Source organism: Myotis yumanensis, unplaced genomic scaffold, assembly GCF_028538775.1.
Source record: "Myotis yumanensis isolate MYYU_CA2020_CCGP unplaced genomic scaffold, mMyoYum1.0.hap1 SCAF_2, whole genome shotgun sequence".
Taxonomy (NCBI): Eukaryota; Metazoa; Chordata; class Mammalia; order Chiroptera; family Vespertilionidae; genus Myotis; species Myotis yumanensis.
The window spans coordinates 46,442,322-46,457,340 of record NW_027223753.1 but is presented as its reverse complement, the minus strand read 5'-3'; the positions used below and the strand labels follow the sequence as shown (position 1 = coordinate 46,457,340).

The window sequence follows — 15,019 nt, the reverse complement described above, 5'->3', positions numbered from 1 at the left end:
CTTTCCACTCACAGTGTTTAAAGTATGGTAACACCTTTTACACATTCTAAATAGCCCAGGAAATTGGTATAATAAAGATTCTTATCCACTGATAGAAAACTGCACATAAAAATAAACACTAAGTAACTGGATTAATATCACAGCCAATTAAAGGCCAAGTCAAATTGAAAATTTAGTTCTTTGTACCTCTAGAGGAGTGTTCTTTTCACCACAAACAATTCCCAGCATCACATGACCCTACACTCTTCCAGATATAAATATCATAGCCCAATAAAAATATCTGCAACATACAGATACTAATTCTGTTTCAATATCATCTGAAGCCACATTTCCCCTGGTAGTTTTAAAGGTGGTATTGACACTACAATAAGTAGGAATTTTTGCTGCTCTTATCAAAGATGAAAAGCTCTCCCTTAAATCAGGCAAGATGACCTTATTCATGACTTACTAATTGACGCATGACAAAATGTTTGCGATTTTCCAGACTTAGTCAACTCTGCACTCAAACAATATTTGATACTTTTGAACCTGAATTCCAGCATGGCAAAAAGGTGAGCAGGGAAAGTCCAGGAATTCCCTCTATATAGAAGAGTGAATCTTTAAAGATTACTTGTCTATGTAATAGTAAAGGACTTATTTAAGATAGGAATACTATACATGTTGCAATACACAAACACAGGTATTTTGAAGATGAATGGAAAACAGTTCAATTCCTGCTTTAAAGGACAACAAAAAAATGTTGAAGTCTTACTCCATCATGGAGGGTGGGATAGTGCAGCAGTCTTGAATCGCAGTGAGGGGAGAGGTCAGGTGAGCCGTATAGGACGCCTCTACAACTTGCTTGTTCCGGTTGACCACATCCAAGTAACGGTTGAACTTCTCTCGGATTTTTTTGGCCAGCTGTGGGGCAACAGAGAGCAAAAGAAATTGAAAGTCCAAGACAATAACATACTATACTTTTTCTATTAAGCTAATGTGTGTCACAACCAGCATGTATTAAACTTCAGGTAAAACAACACACATCCAAGTCTTATTCCACGGTGTACATTGAGATTAAAACTTGCAAAATGCCCAGAAGGATACTCAGATAACAATCAAGGAATATCTTCTGTCTTAAAACAGAGGATAAGGCATTAAGAACTTTTCACGTGTCCAAATTCAAATAGAGCAGCAGCAATCCATGAAATGCCTTGCTAGATAAAGTAAAACAAAGTTCATTGCTATGGTTGTCGGTATGACAGTGGGCATTGGGAGTTACGTAGCAACAATAATGACTGGAAGGAAAAACCCTACTACATGTGGTTCTGGATTCACATAGATTTTTTTTTCAGGGAGAAAATACATAACAGGAAAAAAATGACATTTAGTGTCTCGGCCTACACAACTTCTGGGGTCACCAACACTGTCTTCCATGTGAAGGACAAGTTCCTGGGGTGTTGCAATGCAGATATCCATACAAAACAACATGTAGAATTAGAAATACACTCATTTGGTCTGTTCCACCTTTAAAATGGACAAATGTCTTTCTTAATTGCTATGAACAGAGCACTTCATCATAATTTACTTTCATGTGGGAAAAACAAAAGCAAATGGATACGCATACTGCTCTTTTCTCCATTGTTCCCATCAAACATCATAGTTTAATTACAGCTCTCCAAGGAAAACAGTGTTGTTTTCCTTCCCCTTAAACAGAATGTTACCCAAATGAAATGACTGAGAGAATTATAGCCAATTGGTTTTGTAGAGCTATTCATTATCAGTGGAGAACTAATCATCTCCTTTGGGTCATGCCTCTCACACAAATCCAATAGCTTACAGGCTAAGAACATGGAGCCAACTCAAAATATCTTCATTTGTTATTTTCAAGTCAATTGTAAAATCTGATGTCGTTCTAGTGATATTTGGAAACTTTTAAGTTTCAATTAGATAACTGAGGCTCTCTTTCAGCTTTGCTAAATACTGCACAAACTACAACATTTAGAAAACTTTCTGGACTTAACGAGAGTATGTACGAGAGTAATGTGTAATCTGATAATGGATTGTCCAAATTCATTTCAGCATTTTGAAAGGAGGAATTTTGTGACTCAAAAATTAACAACTCCACCTCCAATTCTATTCCCTGAGCTAGAGTTCTTACTATGAAAAAGAAATGTATGTTTTTTTCTCGCTGGGGTCTTTGCAATGAAATGTAGAGAAACAGTTTCCTTTCCCATCTTAACTTAGACCACTAGTGGTTTTACCCCCCCTAGGGGACATGTGGCAAAGTTTGGAGACAATTTTGGTTGTTGCAACTTGGTGGGGTGCTACTGGCATCTAGTAGGTGGAGGCTAGGATGCACAGGACAGCCCCATAACCAAGAATTATACAACCCATAATGGCAATAGTGCCCCACTTGAGTAAACCTAATGTAGTGAAAAATCAAAGAATTATCCCAATTTTGCAATTCAGTCAATCAGTTCCAGGCTGTTTTTCCAGGTTAGTTCTCCACCCATCCAAAATGGTACCTTAAGGAGAAAAAAAATCTAACCAGTTTCAAGATTTACAAATTTCTACTTTAATCCTTGTTTTTCCTTTCTCAAAGTAATGTGAAAGAGGGATCACATATGCCTACAATTCTTTAAAATGTAACCCAAATACAGAGCTATAGGACTATCACTCATCGACAGATGTGTGGACATGTTTTTTTAAAGAGCAGTTTGCATTATTGTAACCATCTCTATTTCCTAGCCTCTCACATTCAATGGGCAGCTGAGGGACAGGCAGAGTAAAAGTTCCAGCTTAAAACCTAATATATATTCTCATGGTGCCCTGTATTCCCCCCTCATAACACATATTACACTTTCATGCTATCATCTATTTAACATCTGGTTACCCCACTAGACTGTAGGCCCTGCAAGGGCAAGTACTACATATAAGTTGTTGTTCATTTCTTTATCTTCAGCATTTAGTACACTGCCTGGTATTCTAGTCAGATAAAAATATTTAATAAATTAATAAAGGTCAAAAATATCTGATCCCTGAGACTCCTCATCACCCTTATCTTTTTGGTCTAAGGATCAATGGCCTCTTTAAAAACATGGACTGCTTACTTAAAAAATATACAACATTATGTATTTCTGGAAACTCCAAGACTAAGTTCTCTTTTCTATGTTCTGAAATAAATGTCATGAATTTTCCACCTTCAAACATCAAGAGTGTAGTCTATCATTAAAGATAAGGCGTATTTGAAATAACTGCCATTCCAAATATCTTCACAGATTCATTTCTAAAGGGAAAATGAAATTCACAATCACTTCCTTCCCTCACATACATAGAAACATTCACAAACACATGAAAAATATCTGTGTTTCTTCTACATATTTGGAAAATTCTAATTTAAAAAAAGTCAGATCTAGCTAAGCACTGCCTGTTTTTGTAGGAGCTAAGAATGACTTGCAGATTTATTTATTTATTTATAAATATATTTTTATTAATTTCAGAGAGGAAGGGAGAGGGAAAGAGAGAGATAGAAACATCAATGATGAAAGAGAATCATTAATTGGCTGCCTCCTATACGCCCCGCACTGGGATCAAGCCCACAACCTGGGCATGTGCCGACTGGGAATCGAACTGTGACCTCCTGGTTCATAGGTTGATGCTCAACCGCTCCGCGGTGGCTGGGCGAATGACTTACATTTTTAAATGTCTTTAAAAAAGGAAAGGCATTTTAGGCTATGTAACTATTTGAAATTCAAATTTCAATGTTTGTAAGTAAAGTTTTAGGAAAGCACATCCATTTGTTTACATATCGCTTATGGCACTTCCATTATACAACACAGAGGTAAGCAGTTGCAATAGAGACTGTGTGCCCTGCTTTGCTATATGTAAAAGTCAGAAGCCCTAACATGTCCCCTAGATAGGAGCCACAATCCCATAATTTTAACAAAATTGGCCGAACACGCCTCTCCGTGGACAAGTGGGTCTTAGTTCCTTCTACCCCCACTGCTTGAATCTGGGTGGGCTTCTGATGGCTTCTACCAGGGGAACATGGCGAAAACGACACTGCAACTTCTAAGGCTAGCTCAGGAAGGGCCGCGCGCTTCTGCCTGTCTCTCTGAGAATGCTCTCAGCTACCATGCTGTGACGAGGTCCAAGATACACGGAGACCACAGTTCAGAGCCTGGTTGGCAGCTCCCGCTGTGTAAGTCTTCAAGTCATCCAGCCCAGGCTCCAGAGATGAGTCAGGAAGCCTCCAGATAATCCCCGCCCTTGGTCTTCCCTCATGGAGCCCCAGAACTCACTTGCTGTGCCTGGCCCAAATCCTTCACCCCCTAAAATCCATGGACATAAAGGTAAAATTGTTTATGGCACTAAATTTGGGGCAGTTTGTTATGCAGCAGCAAGTAAGTGGCACAGCTAGAATAGGCAGAATTCCATGGCTGCTCAGACCCATGCGCCTTATCTAGATCATCAGCATGATCAGGATTAGAGCCTGGGTGTTAGAAACCCACTGTAAAGAGGTTTCAGGGTCCCTCAGAAAATTATAATAGCTGCTGGAGAATGGTATTTACCGTATGTTAGACACAAGGACCCTATAATGTAGGGATGATCATTTTTATAACAATGAGGTTATTTTGTGGCCCAAAGCTGCAAAATAAATAAAAGGACCCGCTTATTCAAAGTCAGAGCTGTCTGGTCTACAAAGCCTGGGTATTCATCTGCTCAGCTATGGTGCTCCAGACAAACCAAACTTCAAAGAAGCTGCAAAGGTGGCTTGAGATAAAGTATATAACAAATGACAGACTGTGTGAATGGAACTTCTGTTAACACCATCAGCCAAGGCCAGAGCTACAGGATGTCTGCCGGTTAGGGTGGGCTACAAGCGTCACTCTTCATCACCAGCGGAGGCAGTGCCTGGCATGCAGAACCCAGACACACATGACCATGACCACATGGTCTCAAGCTCAGGCTCTCCCCACTTCGTTCCCCACCTCTGTCAGAAACCCCTCAGCTTTCACATTGTGACACCCCATCTTGCTGTATTTACAAAAATATAGTAAGTGCTAACTCTGCATTGGGCACTATTTTAAGCACCGTACATGCATACAACAATTAATCCTTCAAAGAACCCTATAAGGTACACATCTCCATTTCCCTGAAGCAGACACTGAAGGTTAAATGACTTGCTCAAGGTCACAAAACTAGTAAGTAGTAGAGCTGGGACCTAGACCCAGAAGTGTTCTAACTTCAGAGCCTGAGTTTTCAACCAGCATGAAATATTCTGTAATACGCAGACTGACAACTTCTCCCCCATTTCTGTTCAAAGCCATTTAACAAACACTGTGAAATTCTTGGCAGAATACCATAAGTGATAAACAGGCGTAATACTGCATAAGAATTACATTTAAAAATTATTTCATTTCGAATTCTTCATAATTCCTATGAAAATCAAGACATTGAGGAAGTTTAGAACTGCCAAATTCTACCACCAATATGAAAGAATGTATTCTCCAAAACAATGCCTACCTGTTATTACCTGACTACTGTGGCATAAGTTACACCAAACTAACTTGAACCATTCTAATGACTCCAGGGGGGTTGTCCATTTGTTGGTAGCCCGGAAAGAGAATGGAATGGATGTACTGTTCCTTTCCTTCAGGGAAGTGAATTTCAGAATTTAATATTTTCCTCTGAATGGATTTATCTGCCATCACCGTGTTGAGATAAAATTATAATTCTCATTTTACAAGTGAAGAAACTGAGGCAGATGGAGCTTAAGGGTCTCTTGACTCCCAGGGGGTGAGCTGGCCTCCCTTGACCCCACTGCCTGAGATGACCTCCCTGTGCCCTTCAGACAAGACATGTGATAGCGACTCACTATGGAAACCTCAACCCAGGCTCCACTGCGGGGTATTTTCTCTCTCTCTAAAAGCAATCTCTTTTAGCATGTCAAGCAAATCCAGGGTGCTCGGCAGGCGTAACAGACTCTATTAGAGGAAAGATAGCCCACAGAGAGATTAAATCCTGAATGTGTCCGTTACACTGAAGGGGACCGGCTACCAGCACAGACCTTTCCAAGAGGCCAGACAGATCCTGGGTCCGTATCCTGCCATGATCTCTGCAGACAGGAGAAAACAAAGGCTGTTCTCAACAAAAAGCTACAGGTGGACCCACAATCCTCCTCAGTGTAATTAAAAACATTTTTCTTTCCACAGCTCAGCTTTCATCTTTTATCCTTCTTTATCCTCTTCCTTTCATCCCCTAAGGGGTTCCTGAATGCTGATGAGACAACGGGACTAAAACCATCTTGTCATCTTTTTGGGTCAATTCTTTGGCTAGCCAACATCCAGCCATGGGTCAAATGATCAGTAGGTACTGCACTGGTCCCCATGGGAACGGATTCTAATTTGTCATCATCTCCAGTGACAACGTTTCATCACAACATCAATGAATTTCTTTCTTGCTGAATTTCACTTCCCTTAATTTTCCCATAGACAGTTCTGTCATTTGCATACTTCCCCAGAGCCCTTTTTTTTTTTTTTTTAAAAGCTCTTTTTACCTTAGCTTTACACTTCTGAAGATTGGGGGTGGGGTTGGCACACGGTTAGAAAAAGGTGAAAGCAAACAAAAATGCAAAGGCATAGTACACACTTTATTTATGTCTGCTTCCTAAAAGGAAGGGCCAGAGGAGTTTTGAATGTTAGGGAAAGTTTTATTTAAAATATAGAATGATGAAGCTGACAGACACAGACAGGGAAGGTACCCCAGGGGACCCAAGATTCATAGCAAAATTCCTACTGAATGCAGAAGAGTTTAACATTTGACATTCAAAAACCTTTGTGCCATGGTAAGAATTTAATAGCTGATCCCCCGTCCTTCAATTCCAGCCCTATTACTCAAGAATAAACCTTTTGCTTTCCAGCAAGTTCCAGGATTTGGTTAAATATTTGTGATAGAGAATATTTCTGAGTGTAAGCAAGCACAAATATTTAACATCTCTGAACATACCATGGCATTCCAAAGTTCAAGTAGAAAACATCCTTATTGTTTCATGTTGCACACTGTCTCCGGGCTATAAGAAATGCTCTACCCTTGCTATTATTTTTATTAGTAGTAGTTCTAACATTTCAAACAGTTCTCTGAATTATTGGTGGGAATTTGGGCAAGTCCTTTGACTACCCTTAGCTTCAGTTTCTTCATGAGTAATATATGAATCATATCCCTTTCAAGAGCTCATTGTGATCATCAAATGAAACAATGAATATATAAAGCCCAGGATAAGTACAGGCATTATTCTTATTGTTATACCCCAGTCTCTGGATTAGAAAGTGTATGTTCTGCTGATAGGGAAATGGAGGGAATGGGGTGTCTACATTTTCAAATAACAGAGCTATAAGTAAAAGGAGAGGGACTACCTGAACATTAACCATTTTTTAAATCCTTACCAAAGGTTATGTTTATTGATTTTTACAGAGAGAGGAAGGGGGGGAGGGGGAGAGAGAGAGAGAGAGAGAGAGAGAGAGAGAGAGATGAAAGAGGAATATCAGTCGGTTGCCCACCAAACGCACCTGGACCAGATCGAACCCACAATCTTTTTGGTGTATGGGACAACACTCCAACCAACTGAGCCACTCAGCCAGGGCTGAGCAGTAACCATTTTATTCATTTAACTCATCCTCATGCTTAATCCTCCACAGGAAACCTGGTACAGGGTCTGGGGGGATAGTGGGTATGAACAGCAAAATGGCAAGAGGGGGCTTAAGCTTTGGAGTCAAATACATTTGAGTGAAATCTAGTCTATCACTCACTAAGGGAACCAGGCAAATTCTCTCTCTAAGCCAACTTAATGGTCTCTACACTGGAAATAATACTAGTCGCTTCATGATGTTGCTTGAGAAATAAGGCATAAAAGGTTTGTCAAGTATTTAGCAGAGTGTGGAACATATGGAAAGTGCCAAAGAAATGGTCCTGGCTGTTGCTTTCCTATTGTTGTAACTGCTATTTGCTATTATTGTAGTTGTTGCTATTGTCTGGAGGACTTGATCTACTGATTTAGGTCCTCTGGATGGAGATCCCAAGAAAATATTTTCAGCAATTGGAGAGGCGTCAGGGTGGATGTGTTAACAGTGGGCTGTGACCTTCCTAGGGTTGTCAGTGCTTCTTCCACAGCACTGTCACGTAGGTCACATGATGACAGTCTTAGGGAGCTAAGGAGTCTTCTGGGATCCCCTCTTTCTAGATCCCCTCTTAAGGGCCCAATAATGACTTCCCTCTTAGGTTGCATTTTAGCATTTTAAAGCAATTTTACAGGACTCATCTTGAGTGTCCCTTCTACTAGACCTGAGAGCTGTGGAGAGCAGGCATTCTCCAGCTCCATTTTTCTTACAATCATGAAGTCGAGGCTCAGTGGTGTGCCCAAACTCATGCTGAATAAATGTAGAAAACAGAGACCACTTCCTGTAATCGCTACTCTATTCTCTTTCTGCTACACAAGCTCCCCCAAAATGCCAAAAAATGTGAACTCTCCCAGATCAAATTAGTTAAGTTCTACTCATTCTTCCTGGTACCAATCCAATTTTGGCCTCTTTGAAGGCTTGTTAGACCCTTTTATTCAATAATTGCCTAGGATTCACCATCTGTGCCACTCATATCCTGATTCATACTGTTGGTCTTTCCTTATTTTAGAATTCTATTTAGGATTCTATTTCCCCCAACAAACCAACTTACTGATTGCTTACTATGTGCCAGGCACTTTGAAAGTGCAACTTTACATGATGCCTTTTAATCCTCACAACCCTTGGTAATCACTATATGCTATTTTTATAGACGGTTCTGATAGATTAACTTGCCCAAGGTCACTTAGCTAATAAGCAGAATAATTAGATCAAATCCATAGTCAGGAACCACTCTGCACTATGCATTTTTATTTAATATAGTGCCTAGCAGCTAGAAGATACTTAAAAGCACTCATTACTGTGTTCATTTGCTCCCCACACAATATACTATTATCTGCCATACTGGGAAATCTGCTTCCAGTTCCAGAAAAGGGCAGATAACCTATGAATATTGCTTATGTCTGGTTCAAGCCAATCAGAGATTCTGGGCTTGTCTAGTTCTGCTTTGAAGTAAGTCTTGCCCTGATGGCAGTTGGCCACAGATGTGATGTGGCTACTCATCCACTATTGGCTTGAGCTTCATGAAATCACCCAGGAGAGCCAAGCCTGGGCATGGCAGGCAACGAAACAAGGCAAGATAGATGAAGACCCAGAGCCAGAACAGGGCCGGTCTGAATTTCCAACGGCCTGCAGAGGCCTCGGGGTTGACGGAGAGGGTGTGTGGGAATAGCACATCCAGCGGAGAAGCAGGGCAGCTGTTGACAGACGAACTGCAGGTGGACCCGGAAGATTTATGTGCAAGGCTCCCTGGGCTCCAGGGTCACATACCCGAATCCTGTGAGAGGTGAGGCCCCTGTGGCTGAGCTGGGGAGCAGTGCAATGGAAAAAACAGAAGACAAGTGCTGACATGCCAGAGAACCAGAGGCGGCTGAGCTCTGGGAACTGGTTGAGAGTGGCAGCTTCTCTCTTTCAGCAGAATGCAAGGTTTGCTGTAAAGGTCACAGCGGGGTTCGGCTTGGGCAGCAGTTTGTATTAGGTGTTCCGGGAGAGTCCTGGAAACACACACCCAAGTCTCCTGAAAGCCAAGGTTATCAACGCAAGGGCTCAATGGACTCTTGCCCTGGTTTTCACCCCACTCTACCCTTAACAACCAGATCATAACAAAAGCAGCAAAGGGAAAGGCAGGCTTTAACCCACTTCTCCTCACTTCACTCTGTAATAGGAGCCCCGGAGCTGAGGTTCCTTTAAACCAAAATAAGCAAGTGCTCAGGCCTTGAAAGTTTACAGCCTGTTGCTTCACAAGGAAGAGGAAGCTCAACCTAGTCTTGACCTTACAAAGAATCAAGAGGCTGGGAGAGCTGTGGAGCGGGGGAGAGGCAGGAGCCACAGAATACAGAATATTCTCCACCATTTAATTCACAACTTTTGAGATAAATTTGTATAGGATATTAATCGAGGAGGAAAGGAGAAAACATTCTCCGGGTTCATAACTTAGAACTTCACTGGTGGCCTCTGAAGGACACGATGGTGGAAAAGGAAAGAAAGCCCTGCCCCTTTACTCTTACCATGGAAAGCTCTTATTTAGAATACAAATATCTGTACAAACCTATAAACACCAGGTGGAACTTAGAGGCATTCCAAGTTATGGGGGGTGGGGGTAACGAGAGGAACCAAGGACCCGTTGGGAGGGCTCTTGGAACATGCAAGTACATTCTAGCCCACACGATTTCCCCCACACCCAATGCAAATACTACCTCATCTTGAACCTAGCTGACAACCTGGGCCAGAGCCCGGCACCCTGCAGGCACTCGGGAAATGTTTTCTGTATAAACGAAGGATGAAACCAGACCTACCCTCCAGTGAGGGGCTAACTGACCAGAGCGTTTTAGGGTTCCTCACACGTCCTTTGAGAGCATATTGATCAAATACTTGCCAGAGAGTATCAGTTAGCTCAGCAATGAAGTGGTAAGAAGTCACTGGCGGGGACACTGCTGTCACTAGCCACTTCCTTACCCTCAGCTTGGCCAGTATCTTATTAAATGCAATTCCTGTGAAGACAATCTTGAGACACAATAAAAACAAACAACCAACCACCCACCCAGATATTTCCATTTCTCCTTTCTTAATAATATGTTAACCTGACTTGCTTTTCCAAAGGAAGATAATACGTATTGTACCATTTTAGGACGTCATTGCTACATAGCCCTTGTAATGGCAGTACAGCTCCATTATAGTAAGTATAATGTCACTCCTCGTTCCCCATTGCAAAAAGGTAAGTCAGTGCAAGACATGATGCACTGTGTATTCCATATTTGTAGTAACAAATTTTTGTAACACAGATTCCCTTTAAAACGAACAGAAAATAACAGTACGAGAAAGCGTCTTGTAAACACGTGATTTCTTCAGCTGTTGAAGACCAGCTGTGAATATCCAGAACCACCTGAATCTGGAGTGTGGCATGACAACTGCGGGAGGTGGGAGCACGTGCTCTCCTCATCCTACCTTCACACAATGAAGCCAGCTTGTAATGTGCTTCTCTCCGTAGCTTGAAAAGCCACTTCTGGGCTGCAGTTTCAAGATACTTGAGTAGTGGCAAAGCAATCCCTGAGATCTAGGTGCCTTTATAATACAGGCATAGAACTCTAAGTACTAATAGAGAGGTTCCATTTTTATTTATTTTTTATTGAGAAAAACAGCAACACTCACACAGATCAATTAGATGAGGTGCAAATGTTCGGTGCAAGCAGAAAGGGCACTGCTATTAAGACCTGCTAGAAACAACAACACAAGTAATCGTTCCCATGTGGGTTCCAAACCAGAGGAATGAGGATATTTGCCTCAGCCACAACAATTTTATTATATCCTCCTCCGAACTCTTCTGTGTGTTCCCTTGCCAAGCTGCATCTGATACCATTCTCTAGCTCACAGTTGGATTTAGCAAGGTCTTCTCATCCCCGATCTGATGACAGGGAGGATTGCAAACAGAAGAACCAGGGCACGGCTGCTCTCCATGGGCTGTGTGTCTCCATGGGATGCGCTGCTAACGCCTTCCAGAGGGTGGTCCTGACATGGGTGTCAGCGGAGGGGACAGTGACATTTCTTGATGACTTTGAAAAAGAACCATCACAGACTCTGGAGCATATAAAGGACTAAAGGCTGCTTAAGTAACAACCACTGTGAATGCCCACAAACAGGTATTTCAACATGATCCCTACCTGCCCGGTCTTCTAATATGAACATAATTTGTAATTCTTGGTAAGCTTCCAATTTGATCATACCATGTGTTATTTCGTGGGTCCAGATTTTCAAAGTGTTTAGCCAATCCAGGAGTTTTTTATATTAGCAGCAATTAATTCCTCCACATCATTACAAGTATTTTCTATGGCACCGAGGAATATAGGAGGGATGAGCTGGTCCCTGCTCTTAAGTTTCTTACCTGATTTTAAAATACACTCTGAGCTGAGTTTCTGTTTATGCAATCTGTCAGTGCAGATGATTTGAAGTTATTTTATTTTTCTAGTAGAAGCAGCAGTTTTGAGGATGGGGGGGGTGGGGGGGTGGGATGGGGGGGGGTGGAGGTGGAGTTAGCGGGGTGGAGATTTGGAGAAATCTTGGCTGTTAACCTTTCACCAGCATTTCTGAGTACTAGCCAACCTTGAGATGCTGGCAGTGTGTGTAAAATGAGCTTGTTTCCATTTTCGGTGGAATATTCATTTCTCATGATGAAGTCTTCCTGGCCTTTAGAATGGCAGCTCAATCTATTCCCTTTCAGTTAAAAGAAGCTTTGAGGGTTTGAGTCCAAAGCTCAGGGTCTGCTTCACTGAAAGAAGGCATGAGCACACATATGAACAGCAGTTACGTGAAAAGCTTCAGTTCCAGCTGGAGCTGGGAGAGATGCATGGTGGGAGCTCACATGTCTTTTCCTGCCCCAAAGGCCAACCCGCCCCTTGGCTGGCTGCAGCCGTGCCTACCTGCAACACGTCCTTCTCCCCTGCCTCGGTCATAAACAGAGGAACACAAAGTGTGGGAATTAAGAGAACAAGGAAATGGACTATTCTGGGTTTTTTCAAAACAACAACACAAGAAACCTATAACCAGGATTTTCAAGCTTAAAGTACTAGTGCCTGGTGGTGGTGGCAGACAAAAGAGATTTCCTTCTCCCATCACTGCTATAGGTTTATATATACAAATGTAAAAGTGAACACTGTGTTGTAAACACTATAAATATAGGCAAAGAATACAATTGTATATGTAAACAATAGATATATACTGCATTTTTATGTCTTCAAAGGGAGTACATTACAAAGAATGTGCAAGTATACAGGAGGGGGTAGGGGTGTACGTAGGCAGGATTATCTCAGCTTATCTGGACACCAGGCACATACATTGGCTAATAATGTACAATACATACCCTTGAAGTCAGCTGGTCTATATTTAGTACAGGAATTAAAGCCTTCATGCATGCATACACACATACTTTAACTTCCAAATACTATACACAGGCACGCAGAACATAGGCTGCATATATTTTTCCTTAACCTGTAAACAGGAGAGGTAACTACTTTAAATTCAAAATAGCTATTCATTAAATATGAGACAGGGAGCTGTCAGACTGCTTTCTCTCTTCTGGCCCACTTTGTTTTTCCCCCAAGAAGCTGGCTGAGCCGCTCTCCCAGTATCCCAGTTATTATCAAAGCTTTATACTGGAAGAGAGCCTCCGAGTTCCACGAGGGAGCTCAGGGTTTGCAGCATTCTTCGGGGAAACTGCACTCACAAAAGCTTTACCAACCACAGCTCTACGTTAGGGAAGCCAGAGTTACCAGCTTTTACTCCTGTGTGATGAAAAGAAGCTCACTATGTGGTAGTGGAATCCTACTGACTGGCCCCACAGCTGCAATTTTTCACTCCATTAGATAAAAGTTCTTATTTAGGAACCATTTGCTTACAAACAACAGCAACAAAATCAATAGCCCATAGAAATTCCAAAATGATGCAAATTAGAACCAACTGCCTTAAGTTACATTAATGATGGAATAATACATTGTGAAAAGGACGAAAGTCTTCTCTTCAAAGAAATCAAGGACTTCATTGTTTTTAGACCTTGTTTACGTTCCTGCAGGATGATCCATTAGTATTGGAATGCCCTTCCTCATAAGGTCCATTTACCTGAGCTAAAAGGCTTTTCCCAAACAGCAGAGAAGGCACCCCCATCACTGTTTTACCAATGTCAACTGAGCAGTTAAACTCCATCTTTTCATCATTCAGCAGCTAAGCTTTCATCACAGTACTTAAAATGTTTAGACATATTATTTATATTACTTTGGTTGATGTGCAATATTCTCAGGAGAGAATAAACCACCTTCAATAAAAAAAATTGAAAATGTAGAAAAATTGGCAGCAGAAAAAGTATGAAAAGTAACATAGCACAGTGGTGAAGAACATGGGGTTTAGAGTTAGACCACATTTATTATGATCCTGGTTCTACCCACCACCTAATTCAAGAATGATTTGGGGAATGGATTAAAGACTTAAATGTAAGACCAAAAACCATAAAACTCCTAAAAGAAAACATAGGCAGTAAACTCTTCGACATGATTTTAGCAATATTTTTTTGGCTATATCTCCTCGGGCAAAGCAAAAAATAAACAAATGGGACTACATCAAACTAAAAAGCTTTTGCACAGCTTTTGAAAAATTTCTTATTGAAAATCATCAATAAGAGGAAAAGACAAACTGCTGAATGGGAGAAGATATCTGCAAAGGATCTACACTAATAAAAGAGAAACATGGTAATTAGCGTACGACCGCTACCCTTCCCATTGGCTAATCAGGGCGATATGCAAATTAACTGTCAGCCAAGATGGCAGCCGGCAGCCAGGCAGCTTGAAGCGGAACATGAGGCTTGCTTGCTCCCGTGACGGAGGAAGCCAAGGTTCCCCGCCTGCTGCCGCCTGCTCTGAGCTCCTGAAGCAACAGCTCCAAAAGATACAATGTTTCAATTATAGAAGCTAAAAGAGGGCAGTTAATTTGCATATACCAGTAGCCAGGGAAGACTGAGGACAACATGGAGGCCAAGCAGTACAGAAGGGAGCTAAGTAGAGGCCTCGAGGACAGAAACGGAGCCAAGGCTGCAGAGGTGGGAGGTGGGAGGTGGGAGGGCAAGCCCAGCCACAGCGGCTGCGAGGAGGGGCAGCGGCTCGGAGGGGAATGGGCAGCGCCTGGGAGCGGGAGGGGAAACCCGCCACAGCGCCCGGGAGCGGGAGGGAAACCGCCACAGTGCCTGGGAGCAGGAGGGAAACCGCCACAGTGCCTGGGAGCTGAGGGGAAACCCGCCACAGTGCCTGGGAGCTGAGGGGAAACCCGCCACAGTGCCTGGGAGCTGAGGGGGAAACCCGCCACAGCGCCTGGGAGCTGAGGGGAAACCC

General features: G+C 42.2%; 1 protein-coding gene across 3 annotated transcripts in view; it reads right to left on the bottom strand.

Annotated features, from left to right (window-relative positions):
- CACHD1 (cache domain containing 1) overlaps window positions 1–15,019 on the bottom strand; it is a 212,717-nt gene that overhangs the window by 93,785 nt on the left and 103,913 nt on the right. For all 3 annotated transcript variants that reach the window (XM_070405283.1, XM_070405284.1, XM_070405285.1), the window contains exon 3: window positions 752–900. In XM_070405283.1, coding sequence (XP_070261384.1) covers window positions 752–900 — 149 coding nt within the window. The remainder of the gene's footprint in view (window positions 1–751; window positions 901–15,019) is intronic.